Source organism: Acanthochromis polyacanthus, chromosome 16, assembly GCF_021347895.1.
Source record: "Acanthochromis polyacanthus isolate Apoly-LR-REF ecotype Palm Island chromosome 16, KAUST_Apoly_ChrSc, whole genome shotgun sequence".
Classification (NCBI taxonomy): Eukaryota; Metazoa; Chordata; class Actinopteri; family Pomacentridae; genus Acanthochromis; species Acanthochromis polyacanthus.
In genome coordinates, this window is record NC_067128.1 from 30,075,714 (window position 1) to 30,099,055 (window position 23,342).

At 41.8% G+C, this 23,342-nt stretch overlaps 1 protein-coding gene across 1 annotated transcript in view; it reads left to right on the forward strand.

Annotated features, from left to right (window-relative positions):
- The window catches only part of bach2b (BTB and CNC homology 1, basic leucine zipper transcription factor 2b), a 106,822-nt gene extending 84,274 nt beyond the window's left edge, over window positions 1–22,548 (forward strand). Inside the window, 4 exon segments of the mRNA XM_022211615.2 lie at window positions 1,300–2,811; window positions 13,455–13,661; window positions 15,862–16,080; window positions 16,083–22,548. Coding sequence (XP_022067307.2) covers window positions 1,300–2,811; window positions 13,455–13,661; window positions 15,862–16,080; window positions 16,083–16,370 — 2,226 coding nt within the window. The 3' untranslated portion in view covers window positions 16,371–22,548.
- Window positions 22,549–23,342: the final 794 nt, after the last annotated feature.

A 23,342-nucleotide genomic window follows, 5' to 3' on the forward strand; every position in this document is an offset into this window, starting at 1 on the left:
TCCCGCAGCACATGGCCACAACGGGGATAAGCCACAGTCTTACAAACCATTAGGCTTTACAGGCACTTGACCTGAGGATGCAGGGCACTGACACAGAAAGTGAGGCCGTGGGGCCATGTCCTGGTCGGGGCAGTTACAGTACAAAACACTGCTGGGGCATGTTTACGCATTAGCAAAGCTGTTTTCTTTTGACTCATGGTCCCAGGTATAATAAGGGCAGGATATCAAACCATGACATTTTGTTTCACTTGACTAGTGCCAAAAGCTGGCATCGAATGTGTGGTTAGATTCGTAATCTTGTTTACTTGTTGTTTAATCAAATAGAGCCCGATTTCAATCACAGTTTTGCACATTTTGACCATTTTATTTATGGTAGTTGCTAGAGGTACGGATCCGTACTTTCCATTTGCCAATCAGATACGCGAGATCTGGTCACGTGACTCCCGGTAGACGCTGGAGGTACGGACCCGTAGCATCGGTACTACAGGTACGGACCCTAAACCTGACCCTAACACTAACCCTAACCTTAACCTTTGCTTACCTTTCAACAGTTTGCAGTGGTTAGCAGCTTCTTGACTCGTGTACAGGTCCGTATCTGTCTGGCAAATGGAAAGTGCTGTATCCGTAGCCCACAGGGTACGGGTACGGGTCTGTATCTGTAGACACTACCTTTATTTATAGTGCTTGCATTTCAATCACATTTAACTCTTTTGCTTATTTCTAAAAGTGTTTCTCATGTACAGCCTAAAAATGTTTGATTGGTATCTTTATCAAAACCTCAGTACTGAGAACTAAAACTCTATACCCAGGTATAATTCTCCGAGCAAGTATTAAAAAATCATTGCCACCGTTTACCCACAGAACAGCAGCAAAGGCAACATTTTAGATTCTAGCTTAGAGTGAATGCATTTTGCTGAATGAATATAAATCAGCACTTGTGCTTTGACATCCTAGCTCAAGTAAGTGAGGGTTTTGCAAATACAGAGCAGTGACAGGAGTGGGCGTATGCAAAACCAATGATATAACCACAGAGCAGACAGTGGTGGACTGCTGGAATGTCCCACAGGTTGTTATTATGAACATGAGACTGGACACACAACATGCCTACATCCCCACTGCACCAGTTCTTATTTACTGCTGTATAGAATGTTCAGTGCTGACCCCATATAAAGATTAACCGGTACTTTACCGTGTTTGTTTATGGTTGTTGGAGCTGTCGGTTTGTCTCACCACACTCCAAGTGCTCTGAACAATGGCTGTGCTGATGGTAATGCTGGCAATTTCCCTGTGTTTTTGCAGGTCACTGCCAGGGGATTCGCCCCATTGTTGCAGTTTGCCTACACTGCTAAGCTGTTACTCAGCAGAGAAAACATCCAGGAGGTCATCCGCTGTGCCGAATTCCTGCGCATGCACAACCTCGAGGACTCATGCTTTCGCTTCCTGGAAGCTCAGCTACGCAGCGAGGAGGACGGCTTGCTGCTTTGCCACAAGGTGGCGACAGAGGCGAACAACTCCGAGGATGAGAGCATGCAGTCAGAGGCAGAAAAGCCCACCTCCCCCAGGGCACGGCACTGTCCAGATGCCATCACCTCCTTTCGACGCCCCGATGACGATCGGCTAGCAATGGCTTTGCCCAGTAATTTCACAGATGGCCGGCTGGACTTTGATCGTCATGGAGCGTCAGACCTGCCACGATGCCCCAAGTACAGGAAATACCAGTGGGCTTGCAACAAGCACAATAATGACACCTCCTCACACACCAGTACCTCAGGTTTTCCAAGCACATTAAAGGAGAGCAGCGTTAGCGGGGCAGTGCCAGGTCAGGGCAGGCTGCCTTTGGCACAGATCAAAGTTGAACCACAGGCAGAGGAAGAGGCCATTTCATTGTGCCTGTCAGGGGACGAGCAGGACGTCAGGGACAAGGACAGCGTGACAGCCATGGAGATGGATAACCCCATATCTGTGGAAAGAACCAAGAGAACCAAGTCCCCCTCCTGCCTCCGAGCCTTCTTCAAGAAAGGGGTGGACCTCCCCAGTCTGCCCAACACATCACAGCAGCTAATCGCCAACAGACTTGTCTGCCCCCAGGACAAAGGAAACTCTCAGGGAGATCATAAAAAAGACTTCAGGCCTTTCACTGGGGAGCTGGGTCTGTCTGTTACATCCCCAAAGGAGGTAGATGGTTTCCCTGCAGGGTTGTCCCTCAAATCCGCTTCCTGCGATGGGGTGTGCAAGCAGGAAGTTGAGCTAGACCGCCGTAGTGTCATATTTTCCTCAGGGGCCTGCAACCGTCTGGGAACCCCAGCGCATTCCTACCCTGGTGGGAACTCTTTGGAGATGGAGCTCTCTGAGCACATGACAAAGGGCCTGTGGGCTGGAGCTAGCCAGTCTCTCCCCACCTCCCAGACATATTCTCCCAGCACCACTTCTTCTGAGCCCCCAGTCCTGTGCCGTCCACGGCCCAACACCAGCTGCCCAGTGCCAATCAAAGTATGCCCACGCTCGCCGCCTTGTGAGACTCGCACCAGGACTTCCAGCTCCTGCTCCTCCTATTCCTATGCGGAGGATGGCAGCGGAGGCTCCCCCTGCAGCCTGCCCCAGTTTGAGTTCTCCTCCTCTCCATGCTCCAACGTGGCACGCTGCCTCAATGTGGACCAGCAGGAGCCAAGTGTGGGAGGGGATGCCCTTTTTAACCAGGTGCGGCCCAAGATCAAATGTGAGCAGTCCTACGGCACCAACTCCAGTGACGAGTCAGGCTCCTTCTCAGAGGGAGACAGCGAGTCCTGCCATGTGCAGGAGCGAGGGCCAGAGGTGAGTGTAAAACATTGTCTGTCACATGTAACCCCCAATGTAGCCATCACACTCAATTCCACCATGGCTAATTATATCGCAGTGGCCTGCTCTCCAGGTCTGTGTTAGCAGTCATTAAATCATCATGTAATTGAAGCGGGAGTGTTCAGTACAAGATTTACAGCACCACCAAAGGGCACAGGTGTGCTTTGATATTATTAATCTGCTTTATGCGCTGTTGGAGATCTGTGTAATGAGTCTGAATATGAGAGCCCAAATGCACTAGGACAGTCTAAATGCGGGAGGCTTGGCGGGCTGTTTTTAGGACTGTGATTGGTTGATCATCTTTGCTGAGAAGCACTGCAGGTGTTTAAAGGGTCAGGATTCTCCCAGGGGGGACTGCCCTCTGAAGTGATTCCCTCTGGCCCCCCGCCAGTGTCTACTAGCTTTAGCTCTCTTCATCCCAGCAGAAACGCATCTATCCCTCTCCATAAATATGCATATGCTAATTCTCACTGCAGCCTAGCCTACAAGTGAGGTGTCACAGAAGGTTTACAACCAATACATTGCAGCAGCAATGTGCTGTGGCCATAAAGCTTTAATGGGCAGCGTTAGCAGTGAGTTGAATGTGAGTGGGCGAGAGGTTCAGTTCGGTCTCATGTTGGGACTATAACGCAGCTCAACAGTGCTGACAGGGATGAATAGCCAATCTTCTAATCACCCTCTGCTAATCCACCTGGACAGACGTCCTCCAAGCTGCAGACTAGACAACTGTTGTTGTTTACCGGGTAAAGATCAGTGAGGGACTGTCTAATTCTCAGATGGAGCATAGCACAGGTGTAATAACAGAAATGAGCAAATTTCCCACCTGAGGCAAAGACAATAAAATCAATTCACAAGGAAAAGCTTCGCTTGCTCATAGCGCTGCTGTTTGCTCAGTTTAATGATTAAAATTTCCATCTGCATCTTGTTGAACTTTTGCTGATACTTGCTCTGGCTGCCAGGTGAAAACCTTGCATCCTCTAAATGCTTTTACCTTGGAAAAGGAGCTCTTCTTGTTTCCCTGGTTGGAATGTGAAATGCTTTTCTAATAAATTATACATTTCAACAATCAGTTGTGGGGTTTTCATATGACACGCTGTCATATGTCTTTCTGCAGACTGTGAAATCATACTTTATGCTGGCTGCTGCACAGCTTGAACTTTCGACCTCTTGGCACCAGTTACCGTCAGGCCATCTTGACTCTTGTGATATTGCATTCAGTGATGTTTCCTTGAGGTGTAGGCAGAATTATTTTTGATGAGCTTGGCGGAGAGGGCTGCTCTGAGTGCACAGAGGGAGCAGAGAGAGAGGGAGAGAAAGTGGTGCGTTGCCATGGCAATGAGATTCACAGAGCAAGCCTGTGTGTTGCAAGGGTTGGAGCTACATGACAGGATTGTGCTTTTCCGTGGAAAGAATTCAGTTCCGCTGCACAAACAGAGCTGCAAGATAAAGAGGCTTGGCAGTAATGTGTAATTATTACCTTCACAGCGAGGCACACAACACCCATCGCCATCAGATTTATGGGCCTTTGAAGGGTCTGCTGAATGTGCCACTGTAAATTATGTAGGATTGATTTACAGTGCTGAGCTATCAACCGGGAGAGCAGCCCAAAAGTGACAAGGAGACATTTCAGTTCCCTTTGTCATTTCTTTGTGTGGCTATGACTCTGTTTATATGCATGTGTCAGCCACAGAAGGCGCTCCATTACTCCACACAATATCCTCTGTCAAATCTCTATTGACTCACACAGGGTTATCTGCCAGCTTTGCAGTCACTATCACAGGCTGTTGATAAGAGTCTTCATGAATGAATGTTTCCCAGATCTGCCTGTTATGTAGTTTATTGCTTATAGTGGAGGTCACAGAGGCAAAGTGAAGCTCGGCCTTGGGTTATTCCCCTTTTTGGCTTTTTATGTGGTGAAGAAATGCTACCTCATGCTTTGTGGGATGCTCTTTTCCTACCACCCCTTTCTGTTTTTTCAACCATCCAAACAAACACAGGGAGAAGGCTATCCTCACTGTGTTTGTATAGCAAATGGCAGAGGGGGTGTGGAAGCAGCTTGGGTAAAAATAGCTGCAGCTCAGGACTGCGGACTGGACACAATGAATCCCGATGAGGAAGGAAGTTGTTAAAGTGCAGACCAGTCTGACCAAAGCCTAGACGTTTAAGGTAGCCAAGAGTCACTTGAGGTCTCTGGGCAGCTCCTGCTCTGTGGTCATGGACAGTTACATTTGCACGAGCCACATCTGTGCAGAAAACAATCATCAGCTTCACACAGCAGACAACACAGAGTCGCCAATAAAGAGAGGAAAAGCAACTTTTGAAAGAAACGAGCAAATACTTTTTATAAAAATCAGAAGGTGGACCCAAGTGAGTCTGAGGAGATGTACTGATGTACCATCCCACTGTGGTTTTCACAATCATACATCACTTATCTCACTGACTTACCGCCTACACTGTAATGATGGAATTTTAACTCTTATTATGTTGCGCCTTAGAGTCAGTCTAGTGTGAAAAAGGAAATGCACAAAAAATAACTTAATATTCCAACAAAAAATAAGCTTGTTGTGACATTTGAAATAAGAAAAAGAATTTAAAAAACAGTGCAGCAAGTCTGAGCTTAGTAAAGAGTGCTATTTAAGCATGGAGAGGCAGGTTAGAATTTTATGGTGAGGATTTGCATCATGACAAAAATTGTCAGTTATACTTCTATTGTACTGTTTGTTCAATTTATTGAAATTTAATTTACATGTACTATTTTATGCCTTTTGCGGTGTGGTATGACCTGTAGTTTATGGTTTGCAAACTACAGAAATGCTTTGCTGCGTAACTAAAAGCACTGAGTCAGTTCTCTGACTTAATGACTCCTCTTTCCTTGTACTAGTAGCATTTATCATTATCTCATAATTGCCTAATTAAAGTTGAATCCAATAGCTATAAAAAGAAATAATTCACTACCATCCATGAGTAACATAAAATAGAGTACTTTCAGTTGTGGGAAATGATCCCAAGTAGATTTTTTTCCACATTTCACCACCAAGATTGGTCCAAAAACATCACAGAGAGCACGGAGGATAAAGTTTGCATGCCAGAATTATAAAAAACCTTTCTAATTCACTTCCAGTTTCATCTCTATTACAATTTGAAATGAACTCAACAATGATGAAGACAAGTGATAACAGATTAATAAGGCTTACCAGTAAAGAGTGTAATCCAGATTTTGGGAAAATGTTCACAGGAGCTGTAGTTTAGTTTGTTGTAGAAGTCTTTCCTCTCAGTTTATGAAGGAAATAAGAGTTTATGAGCTTCAGTTGAATCATTTGATACTAAGCAGTCATCCTCAGGCTAAGTTCTGAGCACAATCACAGGTGTAGGTACATTTTTATAAGACTGCTGGTGAATAAACTTTAATGATTTTGCTATTAGTTTAGATTTAGTCTTTTGTTTATTTGAGCTTTATTACACATTGTTCATCACTTGACTTACTGTCCAGTCTTGTGCAGATGCTGTGGTCGTGGGTCTGACTGAATGAATCTACAACAAACCTTAACAGAGCAGTGACCTCTGCCCGAATGCCATCAATTTAACTGACTGATGAAGCAGTAATGTTACATCTGCCACATCTGAAACAGGCTTAAGTTTTAGCCCTTAAATCACCACACCTAGCAGTGAAACACTTCAGTTTAGTACACTTTTTCTCTACAGTTGCACTGGTATGATCTATAGACTAGCATAAACCAATTTTTAGCTAACTTTAAGGTGTAATAGGTACTGATGATGTGTAAGGGGCTTTATCACAGTGCAATGTTTTCATATTCCTCACTTTCTGATAATTAGAAAAAATAACGTACTACAATTACAATGTTGTTCTCACGGGTGACGTCACTCTTTGCCAAGCTGAATTGTGGGTCCATTGCTTTGCTTTGATTGTTGTTGCTATGACAATAGTGCCAGCAAAGACATCCCCCAAAGACCAGGCATGCTCACTGTCAAGCTTTAACACACTGCTTATGTGTGAGCTCTGCCTTACTGTGTGAGTGGACTATGTATTAGCACTTATCCGCTTTTCAGCAGTCGTCGAGGGAGGAAACAGGAACGTGTAATCGCTCAGGGCGCAGTTAACGTTGTGTCACCTGCTACAGTATCACCCGGATATGATAATGTTTAAGGTGCTGATACTTTGCCGCTACAATCAGAAGCATCTGAGCTGAGGGTGTATCACACACCTGCACACAGCGGCATCAGCACCTCAGTCCATCTCCTTTCTTTGTCAGCGCTCCAGCTCCAGGTTGCAGTGTAGGTGTAGAGCTCATTCTAACGTACAGTCTGGTCACAGCGGTGCAAATATTGATCTCCGAGCAAGTGGGAGGAATGAGGAAGCAGTTCTGATACATCAGCACATTGTTGTTTTCCTTTTTTTTCTTTTTCTTTTATCAGGCAACACACAAAAGAGAATGTGTGACAGGAAATGCACAGACCTTAATATCAGTTCCGCTACCCTTGCACTATGCCAGAGAACCTTCGCTCTACTCTAGATATGATGTGGCTGTGGTCTGAATCCGTTGTGCCATTCATAATGTTAGCCGTGGAGCTGTTTACTTATTTTTAGTCATGTGCAGCAGATAGTAGCATAAGGTGTCAGATCAAATCCCAGCTAACTGATGCCTTTTTCAAGTGATGTTACCTTCTCATCCTCAGGCACTACATGTAATTTTTAAAAGCAATGTGACAACATCTATCAGTGCCAGATGGAAATGAAGTGGGGTTTTTTGCAAATACAGTTAAAAGCTGTAATGGAAAACAAATACGTGGCATCTGAAATGTGATAAGTGCAATTAAATGACAGTAGATGAGGCAAAAATATGAAAGCTGGGGAGTGTTCTGTGTAAACGGTGTGATGTTAAAGGAGACTTACTCTTATAAGTTAAGCATTAGAGGGATGTTTGCCTATTCATTTCCCTTTTAAATCTATATTTAACAAGGGCGATGCATGTAAAAAATGTACTTAATTTAACACAGGGAGCCTTCGTTTGAGGCCCACAGAATACGCAGAGGGAGACTTGTTCAAATGGAGCAAGAGGAGTGCTGTTTACCCAAGCATTTTACTTTGAAATTTATATTTATCTAGCTTGATGCATGTACGAAAAATGTAGTAACAAGGTAATGAGATTCAGTGCCTCTTCATTACCCCCCAAAACGCCCCTGGAGTATATGCTGCATCGCTTCGGAGCGCTGAGTGGAGCGGGACAAATATAGAGACCGAACAGAGGGGATATTTTTGCACTCTTATTTGTCTGCAGAGAAGAGGCTAGTGCGTGTATGTGATCAGACTGGCATGGAGATCCCCAGGATGCTGCTCGAGCCGAGTTACAGCAAACCGTACAGTATGTGGGCCCTCGGGGGCCAGCTGGGGCACAGAAAAGACTCTATTCCTCTTGCAGGACCTTACATTCTGCGGTAGTCCTGGAAGCTTTGAGACTTTTAGCATCCAGCTACCTTACGGTGGTAATCTGCGAAATTCTCGGTATGTTGATTTTGGCTGCGTCATTGCAGCTGGGCAGCCAGTGCTGTGGTGTTCTTGCGCTCGGATTCCCAGAAATAACTTGGCAATCAAACAGTGTGTCCAGTGCTGCAAGGTTTGCTTTTTGGATTTTATGTTAATGAAGTCTGACATTCTTTTCTTAGCTAACTACTCATTTCTTTTTTTGTGTTTAATCTGGACAAGCTGCAGTTCTGCTGCCAGTAAAGTCAAAAGCATGAGAGGTTTTTGCTAGAAAATATCTACATAACACTCAGGCTTATTCACGTTCAGCAAGAGAGCAGCTAAATCAAATCCAGACTATAATTTTTACCCCATGGGCAGAACAGTCACTCCTGAACTTCTGAACATTTATCTATGTTCAGATCTGACTCAGGACATGCATGTGTGATGCTGCTTTATAATCCAATTTACAAGCATGTAAGATGAGATAGCAGGAAACCAACATGCAAAATCATACACTGCTCACTACAGGATAAGATCTCGTTTTAGGTTGGATTAGATAAGGGACAAGTATTACACAGACCCAGAGCAGAAGTGTCAACCAGCGATGATTTTAGAAAATTGCTTTGGCTTTTAAAGGAAACTGCCAGTGCAAATATCAGAGTGCTGAGAGCCCCGGAGCCTTTGTGTGGGAATGAAGTGAGTGGTGAGATGTCAGAGCAGGTCATGGTACTGGAAGTGAACGCAGAGCTTGGTGACCCCTCCGAGTCACGGTCATCCATCGAGCCGTCCCACCCTGCTGTAACTCGCCTCAGGTCTCCACCTTCTGCCTGCTGCCAGCTGTCCAGCCTCACACACTGCAAAAATCAACTAGTCCTCACCTCCAGCAACCACAAATCACATCATTTCACTTGTCTTTACATTATATGAGCATGCAGTAGTCATTTATATCAACCATTTTCATGAATCATTTAAGGAAATAGGTGTATTGCTTTATTTCAAAGACTGAGGCAGGAAGAGCAATATCATGCCTCAATGGTTCATGGAGCTTAGTATAAAAACTGAATGCAGTTGGGAACTAGCCAGCAAGCCAGTGTGCTTCCATCCACGATTCAGTCCAAAATGGCACCCAAAGCTTACCAATTAATTTCCTTTTTCAATGCACAAACAGAAATCTAAAATGATGATTTGTGATTTAAGCCTCTGAAACTCCAAGCACTTTGCTCCTGTCACCTTTTTACTCACTATGGCCTCATTTTTCACAGCAATATAAAGTCCTGCACCTCTGTGGAAACAGCACACCGTGAGTGGAAATAATGAGAACTAAAGACTGTCTTTTGTGCAGCATGATACAGTTAAACTGCTAGAAATAATTTTTAAAAAATGAAATAAAAACTCAGTTTCTTTGAATATGAGCTTTACCAGTACTGGGAAAATATGATGTAGCTACATTCCATAGATATATAAATAAGTGCACTTTTAATTTGTTTTAGTACTTCACATTTTAATTCTCTGCAATGTGCCTGGTGTAAACACTGCCTGCAGTTCAGCCCAGCTCAGCTACAAAATCTCTTTAGGTCACATGACTGTTTGTCGTAGCTGAGCTACTTTTGGCTTTATAGCTGTACTGAAAGAGCACAGACTTCTTGTTATTTTCCAGGATCTGGTGCAAACACTTTACTTGTGGCAAATGTTTTGAATGAAACATGCATTTTAGAATCAAGTACTTTTAATGAAATATTTTCATTTTAAGCTGAAACATTGCATGTGATTAGTCCAAGGACTGTCGGATGGCTTCAAATCTGATCATTTATTCTTGTATTATAGTTTCTTGATATAATAAATGATGCAAGTAGGATTTGGTGACCAGAGGGTCAAGGGGAGTATGCTGTGCATATTTCTTTGCACACAGTAATGCTATAGTTCTAGCAAGTGTCTCCCCTGAAACTGCAAATCACTGATTATTGTTTTTCTACGAGTTAAATACACTTGTGGAAGCCTGTTAATTAGTGAGCTTTGATTGAGTTTTTCCCCTGTAAACATAGCTGGGCTGGCTGTTTTACTCTTCCAGCCTTTATGCTAAGCTAGGCTGACCACATCCTGCTTAGTTTTGAAGGCACAGGCATGAGTCTGATACTAATCTTCTTATCTCATTCTCAGAAAGAAAACAAAAGAGTGATTTGACTAAGTGAAATAACATCATTATGGAGCATTATTCTTAGCCTTTGCTTCAAAGAAGTCACTGGAATCATTTCTTTGTCTTTGTTCTATGATATTAAGATTTGACACAGTGTCTTCAAAGACCTGCATACAACATTATCAAATTTTCATCTTGCATTTTTTGTATTTCATGTCCCTGATGCTGTTAGAGAACCAGTAGAAGAGAGGAATGTCGCCTGGGACAAATACATGAGCAGTCAGACAGATTTCATGCACTTTATGAAAATAAGACCCAAGCGTTGATAAACCTCAGTTCACACTGAGCAAAACAAATGATCATCGCCCCCTTTTGACTGAATATGTCACCTGTCCTACATAAATAATACCTTGAGCCTAAAGTTGAGACTTGAACATCCATTATTTTTTAACAGTGCATGGTGTCAGGGGCTGAGGCCCGGCACAGCGCCGGTGCTGATAACAGATGAGCCCTACTTTTCTGTCTGTACTCCATTTGCAGCACAATGACCCAGAGAAAGAGAGTGACTGAGGGTGGGGTGGAGGGGATGAAGACAATTGAGAAAGAAATGTAAATCCGGAACAGTTGGGTGTGAATTTATGACCACGGTTGAAGCATACTCTGTCATCCGGGCTGTGCCGCTGAACTGGTTCTTGTGGTGGAACGGTTAAATTTAGCAGTCCCCTGGGTACCAGTGACTGCGGTGGGGGGGGAAACCATCACAAGGTCGTGGTGTCTCTTTCCCCTCTTGTTTTTCTTAGCCTGGTTTAGTCAAAGATCCAATGGTGGGAAAAGTCTGCACATCTGTAACTGCTGTGCATTGTGGTACGCAAGCCGCCTTCTAATCACAAACAAAGTCATCTTCTCCTTTGCTTTAAATGAAGCTGGCAGCTCCTACTGATGTTTCATAGCTCTCCCCGCGCCTCTCTTTGAGGCTGGAGTTGTCATGCCCTGGCAAAGTAGCGGGAGCGGAGTGTGGCCTTGAAAGCTCACGCCATTATTTATTCATGTGTCTGCATGCAGATGTCGAGCTGAGATGAGAAATAGGGCTCCTGGCGGCTCAGAGGGCTGCACTTCTAATGAGGAAACTCAAGCCATTTTCCCTCTAAGGGATAGATTGACATCTAGATTTGCTCTTCAGTGAGGAGTAATTTCGATTCTGTCATGAGTAGGCACCTCGCTTTGTCCCCCTGAGTGCGCTGCTTACACCAGGTGACGCCTCAGCCACCACTGTGTACCGTCTGGTGGAGACGCAGAGCTGATCTGCCTCTGCTGCAGCCTCAGCCTGCAGTCATCCGAGCGGCTCGGTGTCTCCAGGGAGCATCTGGCCCAGCTCGAGCAGCCAGGTACGGTGGGAGCGTGGAGCCGCATCGCTTTCTCTCCTCTCTTCCTCCTTTGTTTGACTTTGTTCCTCTTGCGCTCCGCTGAGGCAGCCACAGGGATGGAAAAGGAAAGGGAGAGGAGAAAGAGAGAGCAGCAGCTCCTCTCATCTCTGCCAAGCTCTCCGGCTGTCTTCCTCTGGCTCTTTGTTATGCCTCCACTGCTTCCCTCGCTGCCTAAAGCTACAGCTCCCTGGTGCAGGCAGATACCGCTGGGGTGGATCTGCCTGTGATGTGCTTATCATAAGGTTTGCCATCACCTGAGGGAGAGAGGCCGACTTATTGTTACTCTCCAGACTGAAAGAAAGCGAATAAACACATACAACCTTGATATGTTGTCATAATCCTACACGGCCTTCTGATTTTCGTTTGCGCCGCCAAATCACTGCTGCATTTACTTCACTAATTCTTTTGTTCTGCAGCACCAGAGGACTGCTGCTAGTTTGCTGGTGCAGATATTCATGCCCCCAAAAATCACCTGACACTGATTTGGATCAGGTTGACAAGTCACTGCCCCCCTCAATCTGTCATACTGGCACACTTCCAGATGCTAAGGGACAGATGGAGGGGGACTCTTTTCTTGGCTCACCTTTTCCCCCCTCTGCTTCAGAATGTGCTACATGTTAAATATGAGGCAGAGTGAACTGAACGCTCACCAAGTCCTGCTCTCTGAGGCATGTGGAGCAGTGCTCTTTTGCCATCTTGTGGGCAAATGTAGAAACTGCTTTCGAGTCAGTGGACCCAAAGATGCATTGATTCACCTTGTGGATTCTCCTCCGTGGTACATTTAGCTGTAATTCTTCTTTGTCACTAATTAAATGAGTGTGTCTTTCTTGTGCTTTGTTTTGTGACAAAGAGGTAGCAAATGAAAATGCTCAAAATTTGCGAGCCATGTTTCCTCTTAAAATCAATTAATAAAATGATGGATGTAGAAATCTTTTCTACACTGTTTAATTAAATAACAACTTAAAACTAGCACCATTCTTCTTTTCCTGTGATTTAGGAGAGACCAATTTTGTGTGAAAACTTCCTTTTCCTTTTGTTGCAAAGTGCTAAATTACTGCCATTATTGTTATTAGCAGACTAAATTTGATTGATTAATACGGAAACTGTGCATCTCTGATATACAAAAAAGTTAAAGATAAAATACAAAAATATTGTTATACATAAGTACCAGTAGAAGCTTTTTCTTTTTTGTCTGATTTAAATGATGAATTGTTTAAAAAATGCTTTAAATTTGCCTTGCTATTTCAATTACTTGTGTTTGCATCATTTTGTATTTCACACTCCATTTGTTCTCTAATATTTGCAGCATTGTTTAGCTTTATTATTTGTTGTCTTATTTCATTTTTTTTATAATCACCCCATTAATGGAGTTAATTGTAAGTAATTAATCTGTTTGTATAAACTTTTTATATGCAATTGAATATAATGAAACCATCTAAACATCTATAATGAATTAATTCTGTTGGAACTCTTCAGACTTCATACAAAAGCAGGAAAATCTTCCGCCTTAATGACTAAATAACATGTAAGTTTACGCCTGTCTTTTATATAATGCCTGGTATTTTTCTCCTTTTTCCAGGTGAAGCTTCCTTTCCCTGTAGATCAAATCACAAATCTTCCACGGAACGACTTCCAAATGTTGGTAAAAATGCACAAACTGACCTCGGAGCAGCTCGAGTTCATCCACGACGTGAGGCGGCGGAGTAAGAACCGCATCGCAGCGCAGCGCTGCCGCAAGAGGAAGCTCGACTGCATCCTGAACCTGGAGTGTGAGATCAGAAAACTGGTGAGTGGACTGTTTCTGCCCTTCACCAGCTGTCCTCTGGTCCTAAGACTCTCCTCTGTAGACACTTTGTCATCAGGACTGACAATGGCCTTAATCACCACCTGAACGAAGCAAAGGAAATGATGACGTGGCTAAATACTTGCTCTCAGAAGGGTGGGCATTGTTTCAAGTGGCTCCATTCTGTCAGCACTTTCACACCACACACCATCACATTCTGGTCATTGTTCTGGCTACGTGGAGCCATGAGTAGGCGGGTGAAGCTGAGGATTCTGGAGGTACCTTCAGAATTGCGGGTTTAAAAGTTCGCCTAGTATTTATTTTTGTGAGAATCTGCTGCTTTGATTTGTGTGCAGTGACAGCAACACAGCATGATCGCTCCCCTTACATGGCAGACTTTGAGAAGAGGAGTTTGATATTGGATATGAAAGGGACATCATGAACATGAGCTTTGTCAGCATCTAGTGGCAGGACGTCTGGACTGACACAGTATCTTGCTTTTTTTCCCCCTCCCCTCTTGTCTCATCAAGTTACAGCAGCCTTTGGCCTGTAAATCACAAAGTCATAGAGTCCAACCAATGATAAAGCAGTATTTCATCTTGTAAACCGCTACAATCATAACACTGATTTAATTTGCATTCTTGGCGCAACATCAGAGCCTGTTAGGCTTTGAAGCAGAAAGGGTTTGACTCTGACTGATAGTAGTACACTTCATCATGATTTGTATCTAACAGCTGTTCTTTTTGTGATGGAATATACTGAAATCTTCATTCTACCTAATCAGATTTCTGAATTACAGTGTTTTTGAGACTGCCAGTTAAAACCTATTTTTTTTGCCATATTCACTACAAAGAAACACAGAGTTACAGAAATGCACATCAGAATCCATTCTGCTATTAACAGAACACAGGGCAGGGCTACTTGGAGAACAGTTCATGGATAGACAAACTATGCAGTTACTGACATATGCTCTATTTATCACAGTGACCACTGCAACCCCTGCACATAGGTTAGTGACTTCTAGAAACACAAGTCCATTCTAATCACTTACAATGTGGACAATCTGTTCTAGATTTGATTTGAGAAGCACATCTGTTTTGCCTGCAGTCTAAACGGAGCCTAACAGCCTTGCAACAATGAGTCGGTAACACTGATGATATTGAACCTGTTCTAAAAATTCTCAGCTGCAGCATTAGCAAGATTAACAGCTGCATCAGTTTTAGCCAAAGCAGTATGAGGAGGACTCTACATTATAGCCATTTGGAGAGTTTCAGAGGGTGATGGTGGCTGGAAATGATGACTCAAAGCTGTCAAACATCTCTGAGTATTAGTCATTTTAGACTGAATGACTGTTATGTAATGAATTAGCGAAAGAGGGTCAGAGTGTCCTCATCCACAAGAGTTTGGAGTCTGAAGGACTTAGAATTACTTATGTAAAGACTCATAGAGACTCTCATATATCCAGAATAAACCAAGTTTGTCCCTCTTTCAACCACTGTAGCTTTTAGAGATGCTTTGCCTCAGTCCTGTAGACATAATGATTTGACCCTCATCAAAGTGGCTCAGGTCTTTGCACCTGCACATTCAACACAAGAACCTGCTTACCGTCTAATATATCCTTGATTGTGACGTGTGCTATTGTTACAAGATAATCATTATTGTTCACTTCACATGTAAGTGATTGTAATGTTGTGATTCGTGGATGTAAACATAACATGCTTTATATACACTGCCATTCAAAGGTATGAGGTCACCCAGACAATTTCATGTTTTTCATGAAAACTCACACTTTTTTCATGTGCTAACATAATTTCACAAGGGTTTTCTAATCATCAATGAGCCTTTCAACACCATTAGCTAACACAATGTAGCATTAGAGCACAGGAGTGATGGTTGCTGGAAATGTTCCTCTGTACCCCTATGGAGATATTCCATTAAAAATCAGCTGTTTCCAGCTAGAATGGTCATTTGCCACACTAACAATGTCTAGACTGTATTTCTGATTAAATTAATGTTATCTTCATTGAAAAAAAAAAACTGCTTTTCTTTCGAAAATAAGGACATTTCTAAGTGATCCCAAACTTTTGAACAGTAGTGTTTGTATTCACCAATGGCTTTTTCTGCTGCACACAAGCTGTCTTATTGATCGCACCTTTAAAGTGAGTCATCATCTGTGTGTGTGTGTGTGTGTGTGTGTGTGCAGGTGTGTGAAAAGGAGAAATTGCTGACCGAGAGGAACCAGCTGAAGGCTTGCATGGGCGAGCTGTGGGAGAACTTCTCCTGCCTGTCGCAGGAGGTGTGCAGGGACGTCCAGCTGAGCCCCGAGCAGGTCCAGTCTTTACACCACTACTGCCCCGTGCTGCGGCCCGCCAACTCCACTGCCAGCAACAACGCTGCCCACGAGCCCAAGCCTGCCCTCAGCGCCCCACCACCACCACCACCACCACTGCCGCCGCCACCAGCATCGACCTCACCATCCACTCCGGCTCGGCAACACCGGAACCCAGCTTCCACGGGTCGCCGGGCCCCTCAGAGAGCGAGCCCGACTCGGCCGTCAGAAATGGGGCGGACAAAGACACGGACGGCCAAGACTCCAGCTTGTATACAAAGTCCGTGGAAAAATCCAACCAGACGGTAACGGTGGATTTTTGCCAGGAGATGACTGACAAATGTACAACTGACGAGCAGCCAAGGAAGGACTGTACTAAGTAGTGGTGGTCCTTTGTGTTGTTGTTTTTGTTTTGTTTTTTATTATTATTTAATTTTACTCTTCTGACAAACCCTCTCTCAGGGTTGTTGAGACGGTCAGCCTCTGCCAGTGTTCACTGAAAAACAAGCTTTGTTTGTATTTATGTCTTTTTGTGCTGTCTTTTTTTTTTTTTTTTGAACGGTTGACACTAAAGTTGTCTTAACAGCAGCAATACTGTTCTCCAGGTATTCTCCTTACCATGACAGAGTGGGAACTTCTCACCAAACCCTTACAATGGTGCTATACTCACCCCGGCAGCAAACCTCTACAGTGGAGACTCTGTTCTTCATGTGTCACACATCACAACTCGAAGTCAAACCTCATCGGACCTAAACAGCAGCTCTCTTTGTCTCTCCGTGTACCAACAGTATCTCTGTTCCTGCCTTTATCTTTTCCTCCTCTCCTGTCTTTCCCCCACTCTGTCTCTATCAATCTCTTCTACCTCTTTCTGTCTTTCTATCTCTTTCTTTTTTTCTCTCTCTTTCTCTCGGTTGTTTTTTTTTTTTTTTCTCTCGCTATATCTCAGTGGCCCTTTTCGTCACAGCAATTCAAACTCAGGAAAAAAAATCCTCTGAATGTTCAACCTAATTCATGAAAAATGAGAATACAGTTTCTGTACACGAGGAAGTTGTGATGCAGTGAGACTGTAAAATGTTCATATGCAAAAATGTCTTCAAGCGTCTCGCATTTGTATTTCTGTACAGGAGAACTTTGTATAGGCTGTAACCGAAAACATTCCTCCTATGCCTTCCACAGCACTGAATTGAAAGATGAGAAGAAAAAAAAGGCTTTTGCAGGCAGTTAAATGGCTATTTTTGTTTCCCACTCATCAGCAATACCATTGTATTTGGATGTTGTAATAGTGACTTTCAAGTGCTTGTTTGGCAGAAGTGTATATAGTATGGAGCATGATGACTGTAACAGTGATTTTGTACAGGTAGAGGCTTAGATGTTTCTTTTCACCGGGGTTATATCAAGCACCTTTTTGCTAAGGGAAAAATCTTTGCTTTGCTGTTTCCTGTCCTGCCTAACGAATGCTCCCCATCACGGTGGGTGTTCTTATACTCAGGAAATCAGCTCGATACACATGTAGACACACACACGCAGTACATACAGATGTCCACACACCCATGTAAAATTTTGAGCCCCTTGCATGTATAAAAGTTAGACATTCAAGACGTGTTTTCAAACGCGTGGCTCAGGCCAGCTCCTCCTCTCCACCTTTGACTCCTCTTTAAATGTGAAAAAGACTTCTTCCTTGTGTTCTTCTTTGTTCTTTTGCGTGTTTGTTTGTTTGTTTGTTTGTTGTTTTTTGGAGGAAATCTTATTTCTTATCAGTATTTAAAGATGCTATTTGTGTACACTCTCGCAGACACGCTTTGGTTTCTTCAGTGTTGCCATTGTGAAAAGCGACGTCTTTTTTTAAAAAAATTGATCCTAAATAAGATAAAATTGACAAAAGCAACACAAAAATATAATTCAGGCACTTTGTTTCCGGCCCCAAGCGCTCAGAGCCATTTAGCACTTCAATAAGGGTCTTCGTCTTTTTTCAGACCCCTTAAAAGTCTGAGAATGGAGCACTTAAATTGGCACTTCAAAAGGAAACCTCTTGTTGATATGATTATATGAATATACAGGAAAACAAATGAAGAATCTGAAAGCTAAACACAAAAGGAAGCTAATGTTTTAGTATATGAGTGTTCACACCTTATATTTGTATTTCTTTAGGAATTGAATAAGCTAATTCAGACTTCATTTGACGTGAAAGCAGTGTATGTGTTGTCCAAATGATTGAGTAACAATCATATAAGATAGTAACATGTTTGCCCTAATTGTGCATTTGTTTGAACATCCTTCTTTGTGATGTGCATGCATGCTGCCTATAGCTATAAGCCTAGTTAGTCGATCTAGCTTCTGTTTTGCCTTGTAAGTTCTCTCTGGAGCAGTCTGCTTTTAAAATGCTATTTTTTTAAATTTCTATGTATAAAGAAGCTGAATTATGTCAACCTCACTAGAGGCAGGCTTTAAAGTGCGAGCAGGGTGCCGTACTCTAGCACAAAGGTTGAATTTAATTGGAACATAAAGCTTTGTTCATCGCTCTTTGAAGCCCCAATCCAAAATGGCACCCCCTTTTAGCATAACAGAGCAAAAGCTAACTTCAGTTAACGTTGAGCATTTCTTTCAGTTTTTCTGAAAGCAGACGTGTACCGTTACTCTAAAACAAACCAGTATCTACTACAGTACTTGCTATGAAAATTTGAACCTTTAAACTGTGAGTTTAACAAAGAAAAACCAACAAAGCATAAAAAAAAGCTAATTTACAGCTTGTCTAATGTGTAACCAACCAATATACAATGTTGGAACCGTGAGTTTTTCACTTTATCAATAGCTGTGTTTAAAATAATGAATTTGGAAATATATTAGAAAAAGCAAAAATGGAAAAAAAAACAAAACATTCACAAATTCACTAAAAGTCTTGCTTCACATGCTTTTTGACTTTTCCAGAAAAAAAAAGAGTGAATATACTTCATGGTGATAGAAACAGCTTTTCTGAACAAGTTCTAATATAGTGATGATTTAATTCACACGAGTTATTAGCTGGTTTTGCCTTTTTTTGTTACCTTCGAAAAGCATGAATTATGGCCAATTCAAGCTAACGTGAAAGAACAATTCTAATATCTTTGAACAGTTGAATAGAACTCCATTTTTCTTAAATAGCCAAAAATGTGTTTGTTTCCTCTTCTTCTTCATTTTTTCACCAATTGTCAGGTTTTGTTCCTGGCATCTTTAACTCTGTTTCTTACAGGCATGCGTATCAGTGCCTCTAGCGACACCTTCCGACAATGTTACTCATTTTGCTGTATTTTAAAATTTTATTTCAAAATTACTTGATCAATACATGGAAGCACAGCTTATGGTATCTCATGACATTGATTTTGTGTTCTAAAATCATCTATCTAACTTTTTAGAAGCTTTGGGGAATAATTGTTGCTTGCAGTCTTATAGTTCAACTGTGAAATAGCAGCACTTGACCCAAACAAGCATTTTTAAAAAATCAACAAAAAAATCATACTGACATTTCCAGTAATGCATAACTAAAAATGTCAACTCTTTATTAAAATCACAATGGTTTAAATTCTATTAGAAAGTGCTGTAGTGAGTTTTAATTTTTGGCAATTAAAATGTGTGCCCTCACAAAAAGTGTTTGCTTAACCTTCAGGTTGATTTTAAAGCATTTAATCCTTAAACAACCTACATTCTAATTTTGTCGCCAAATATATCCAGGATTGGGGCTTTAAAGTTTGGATGACATGAAGTTCTCCCCCCCCCTTGACTTTACTGATGTAAATTTTAGATGTAGTTTGAAATACGATCTCATGTGACGGAGGAATTCTAAGTGTATTTTACGAACCCGTCTTTAAATCATTCAAAGACTGATCCCTATTTTGTAGAGTACACGCACACAAACACACGCACACATCCACATATATTCATTAGACACACACACAGTGCATATGTGTTGGCACAGCCTGAGTGCGGAGCAGTGGTGATTCTTCGTCGACTGATGTAGTTTCTCGTGTTTGTTCACCCCTTGTTTCCTAATTTGTGCTCTTTTCATTCATGTACACATATTTACTGAACCTGAACAGTATTTACCCATGTTGGCATTCTACCAGGTTCAAGCCAGAAAACTGAAGTGGGACGACCCACGTTACAAATGTTTCTATTCTAGAGGCATTGCGACTCATTTTCTCGTTTTCTTTGCTCGTTCTTAAACTGAGGAAGCCTGGTGAAAAGCAGTCTTTTTTTGTGACATTTTTCTGTTACGAGAAAAGAAATCTAGAAAGTCTGTGTCTCCTGATGATCTCAATGATCTGTATAACCTTCTGTATGTTGCTGATTCAACTTAACTAAACCTTACATTCCCATAGAGTTAAGATGAATAGATGAAAGAACGCTCTCCAGTTGTGAGAGCTTTGAGTCGAGACTTCTAAGCCCTTTTCGTCTTGTTGCATACTACAAAGTACAACTACAAGCTTCCTCAGTTTCAGTAATAAGAGTTAAGAATCTTTATTACACCTTCAAACAGTGTGATTTACACTAAGGAAACTATCATTTCCTCTGTTGTTTATTGGAGTTAGTCCACAAATTATTCTCTTTTGTCTCGCTACATCTACTCATACAGATGGCTTTGGTTTCATCTTGTCCAGGGTTTTAGGATCTATGGCTTTTGATGTTTCTACCATCACTCAATCAGTAAAAAAAAAAAAAAAAAAAAAAAAAATAGCAGCAGAATCTCTGTTTTCGAAACAGTGTTCTTAGTCATTTTTGGGAGGCAATTCCAACAAAAACCAGAATGGAAACAACATTATATTACAGTGGTGGCAGAAGTCTCAAAACCAAAGCTATCTGCATTGACAATAGCAAGAAGATGAGAAAATGTGTTTCAGTGTCATTTTGGTGAACCATCCCTCTAATGTCTCAGGGTGCCAAGCATTTAAACCTACTTTCTCTGTCACTCTGAAGCAGACCATTTCTTTTCTTATTTTTTGCTACTTGCTTTGTTCAAAAGTCAAACAAAAGGTTCCTTTCAAAAAGTTGTATCATTTAAAGCAGCATTAATTGATTTTTAGTGGCCACTAAAGGGCAGCAGATCGAGATATAAACACAATGTTGGCCAAAAAGAAAAAAGACCTGGTGTTGTTAAGTCATGTTAAGTCCCATATTCACTCTCTTTTAGCTCTGTTTTTGGTCTCCACCATCAGCTAGTGGCTAATGTTGTATTGCAGGCCTTTGGAGCTGGGCAGGTAGCACTCAATTAGCTAACCGGTGCATTTTTTTGGGCTAAAACGGCTGCTACTGTATAAAGATTTTGTGTTTGCAGGTTGTCAAACCAAAATAATGAGCTAAAAAGTACTGAACAGCAGAACAAAGGCAGAATTTGTGATAATTCTCTGCTGGTTCATGACGAGCAGCTTATTTCACACTATTCATCGTACCAATCATTTGCATTCAAATAATAATTAGTGCAGCTTTAAAACGATGTTCAACATTGAATATTTTGATACAAGGAATCCTTCAAGTGATTTTGCGCAGGCCAACTATGTTGTTTATGGCCATTTTCACAGTTTGATTTTTGTGAACAATTTTTTGCCGTTGCTGTAGCTCTGTAATTGAATGCTCTTACCTTTTTGCTGTGTATTTGTCTTGTTCAGTAACACTTTTTTGTCGCTGCTTCTCTGAAACAAACACTGGCTTTTGCAACTCCAAAGGTTGTTCTATGAAAGAATATGAACAAAAAAAAAAACATGCCTTTCTCACAGATTGCTCAACTTTACTGAAAGGAAAAGAAAATCTGGTATCCTGGTTGAATGCGCAGGCTGAGATCATTGAGTCAAATATAAAAATGGAATATGTTTACAAATAGGTGTCATGTCATGTTTGATCAATTTTTGCCATGTAAAAAATCGCTCAGTTCAATTGGACTGGTTTTTTGGTGTTGTGTAAGAAACAAAGAATGAGTTTCCTCACCTTGTCTTTAATCCAACTTTTGGGATGGGTCAGCATTACATGGATACAAGTGCACCTCCGATATTTGCCTTAGAACTTGCAGAGGCCATAGTTCACATTCAAGTGAAGTGAGTGTATGCAGGGGCCTGGGCCCCCATCCCTGAGTCACCAGTGCGGACTTTCTCACACTTATCTACCTGTGAAATCCTTCATACCTCTCATAACTGGTCAATGACTGTATCAGCAAACTGCATCAGGTGTTTTTTCTACATGCTTTTTACACAGATTATATGGATTATTGTATTAGTAGATTTTGGTGCATCATTTTTAATGTAATAGCTCTTAAGCTTGTAGTTCAAGTTGTTGTTTTTTTCTCTCATTTTTCTAGATGACTGTTTTGTGTTAATATTGTCAATTTGAAATAGCTGTTATTTGCTTATTCTCTACTAAGAGTTCTTACCTAATTTTTAAATGCTACATGACCCTAATTAATGAAATGACTTAATAACCATTGTAAATACGGTATTGTGCAGACCCCATTTTCATTCATTTCAATTTGCTAGTGTTATATAAATGACTTTTTTGTCTAGACACCATTTCTCTTTATGAAATAAAGAAACATGCATATCATGTCTCATGCATTGTGGATGTTTTTGCAACAACACCTTATAAAACTGATATGGTGAAGATAAAGTATTCCATCCAGGAGACCTACACGGTGAATGTTTTTGCACAAAAATAAGTTTTAAAGCTGCCAGAATTATTTCACTTTCTTTTGGCTGACTCTTGAGGGAAAGATCTGGCTGTTCAATTTCTAAATGCTTCATTATGTTGACCAGCTAGTCTGTTTCCATCTGAGCTTTTTCATTTAAAGACAACTGTCCTTGACAAAAACAAAGTTGCAGACAATAAAACCAAAATAGTGAGCCAAAAGACACAAATGTCCTCGTACAGGAGAGAGATGCATAAAAATTATGTTTCTGTATGGTCCCTTTGACCATACATGTATTCATTTAATATTAAAATATTGATTAGTGCAGCTTTAAAGTGCCTTCCTCTGTCTAGAGGATGGAGCCCTGTTTCATAACCACCTCCCAGGTCCAATAAGTATTCCTTAATACTCATTTTAAACTGAATATGTTATTTCACACCATTAATTATATAAAAGTGAACATACATTTGAATTGTCAGGTCAGGAGTGTCAGACTCTGCATGCTTCAAATCTAAATTAGCTAAATATTGTCACCATTTAATTATCATTTTCACCAATTTTAGCAAAGGCTAGTAAGCCCTGCGCACTTACTAGCAGCCACAGCGTTAGCAATGGTCTCTGCTACTGTTCTCAGCACCTGGTCATGTCTCTACCGGTAGCGACCCTCTCCCAGGGCTATTGTGTAGCTGCTTAGGATGTGCTCTAAAGAGCC